The sequence below is a fragment of the Echinops telfairi genome, unplaced genomic scaffold (genome assembly GCF_000313985.2).
Source record: "Echinops telfairi isolate 266 unplaced genomic scaffold, ASM31398v2 ScPeMD7_7421;HRSCAF=8459, whole genome shotgun sequence".
NCBI lineage: Eukaryota > Metazoa > Chordata > Mammalia > Afrosoricida > Tenrecidae > Echinops > Echinops telfairi.
Genome location: NW_022111321.1, coordinates 13,195,042 through 13,196,345, shown reverse-complemented (window position 1 = coordinate 13,196,345; position 1,304 = coordinate 13,195,042). Strand labels below are relative to the sequence as shown.

Sequence of the window (1,304 nt, the reverse complement as noted above, 5' to 3'; positions counted from 1 at the left end):
CTGCATGGATGTTTCTTTGCCTTCTAGGAGGATTTCCAACCTGCTGAAGCCTCAGAGACTAACTGGGAGTCAGTCACAAGTTCCATCTCAGTAAGTAATTAATTACTCTGCTGCCTGTGGGAGGGGGGTGGGGGTGGGGAATGATGGGTGAGCTAAAGTAAACCCTCCTGTGACTTCAGCTCCATTAGGGACCTATGACTTGACCAAAAGCCAGATTTCAAGAGGATGCTTTCTGTCATTTTATGCAGGTTGCAGTGGGTTGTGGAAGAATGCCTTTTCTCCCTCTCGTTCAGAAAGGCTTTCGGGAAATGCCAGCAGTCACTGTAGGAAGGCAGGGATAGTCAATGCCTTTAGTAATTGTTCATTTCAAAGCACAACCTTCCAACTAAGAGACAGGCCAGACATATCAAACCTGTCAAATTGGTCCGTGGCCCAAACTGAAGTGTAAATTTTGAAGTCACTTTTGAATATTACAGAAGAGACTTAACCTTTCCATTCTCAAGGATCTTTTCAGACTTGAAAAATCCCACTGTTTATAGTAAGATAAGTGCCTATCGAGCATGGATTCTATTTGACTTGGAAATAAAACATAACACCCTGAAGCTACGCAATGGTTTATACTCCCTTTTTTGTTCCAAATTTAATCATTTATCAGTATTCTCTCTCCTTATCTACTTTCCACAGAAAGACAGGCCTTGTTCCCCCAATCCTATGTGTAGCACTCATGTAGCAATAAAGTAGAAGATAATAAAGGCATTTGTTCATCGAAAGGTCAAGAGCAGGGAGAATGCCTCTCCATGGTTCTAAAGTGAGCCCAAGACACTGACATCCCCCCACCCCACCCCCAAGAAAAAGTTGTATGCTGTCTTTAGCTCTTTGGAGGGATCGTTAAAAATATTTCTATGGCAGGATTTCCTCTCGATAGAGTCTCTGATTATTCATTTGTTTGGTCTGGCTGCTGGCATGAAAGGGCATCATCTGAACAGTCGGTCAGTGAGAGCTATTCTGGTAGTATTAAGAGTGTTTGATTTGTTTTGTTTCTGACTCTAGAAATCATGCTGTGAACCTAGATAAGTATGTTGTTATTTTGAGTCAGCTCCCGACTCTGTGCACAACATAATAAAGCACTGCTTGGCCCTGCACCCTCCCAATGACGGTGTGTGGATCAGACCACAGTGATTCACAGAGTTTCCATGAACAGATTTTAGAAGCACATAGCCAGACCTTTCTTCCTACTCTGACCTGGTCTGCTTCTCCAGAAACCTGTACAGCATCATCTCAACACGCAGGGTTCCATGGGAAGC

General features: G+C 43.4%; 1 protein-coding gene across 2 annotated transcripts in view; it reads left to right on the top strand.

Annotated features, from left to right (window-relative positions):
* Positions 1–1,304, top strand: part of PDGFD (platelet derived growth factor D) — a 294,001-nt gene that overhangs the window by 249,923 nt on the left and 42,774 nt on the right. For both annotated transcript variants that reach the window (XM_004709000.2, XM_004708999.2), the window contains exon 4: positions 28–90. In XM_004709000.2, coding sequence (XP_004709057.1) covers positions 28–90 — 63 coding nt within the window. The remainder of the gene's footprint in view (positions 1–27; positions 91–1,304) is intronic.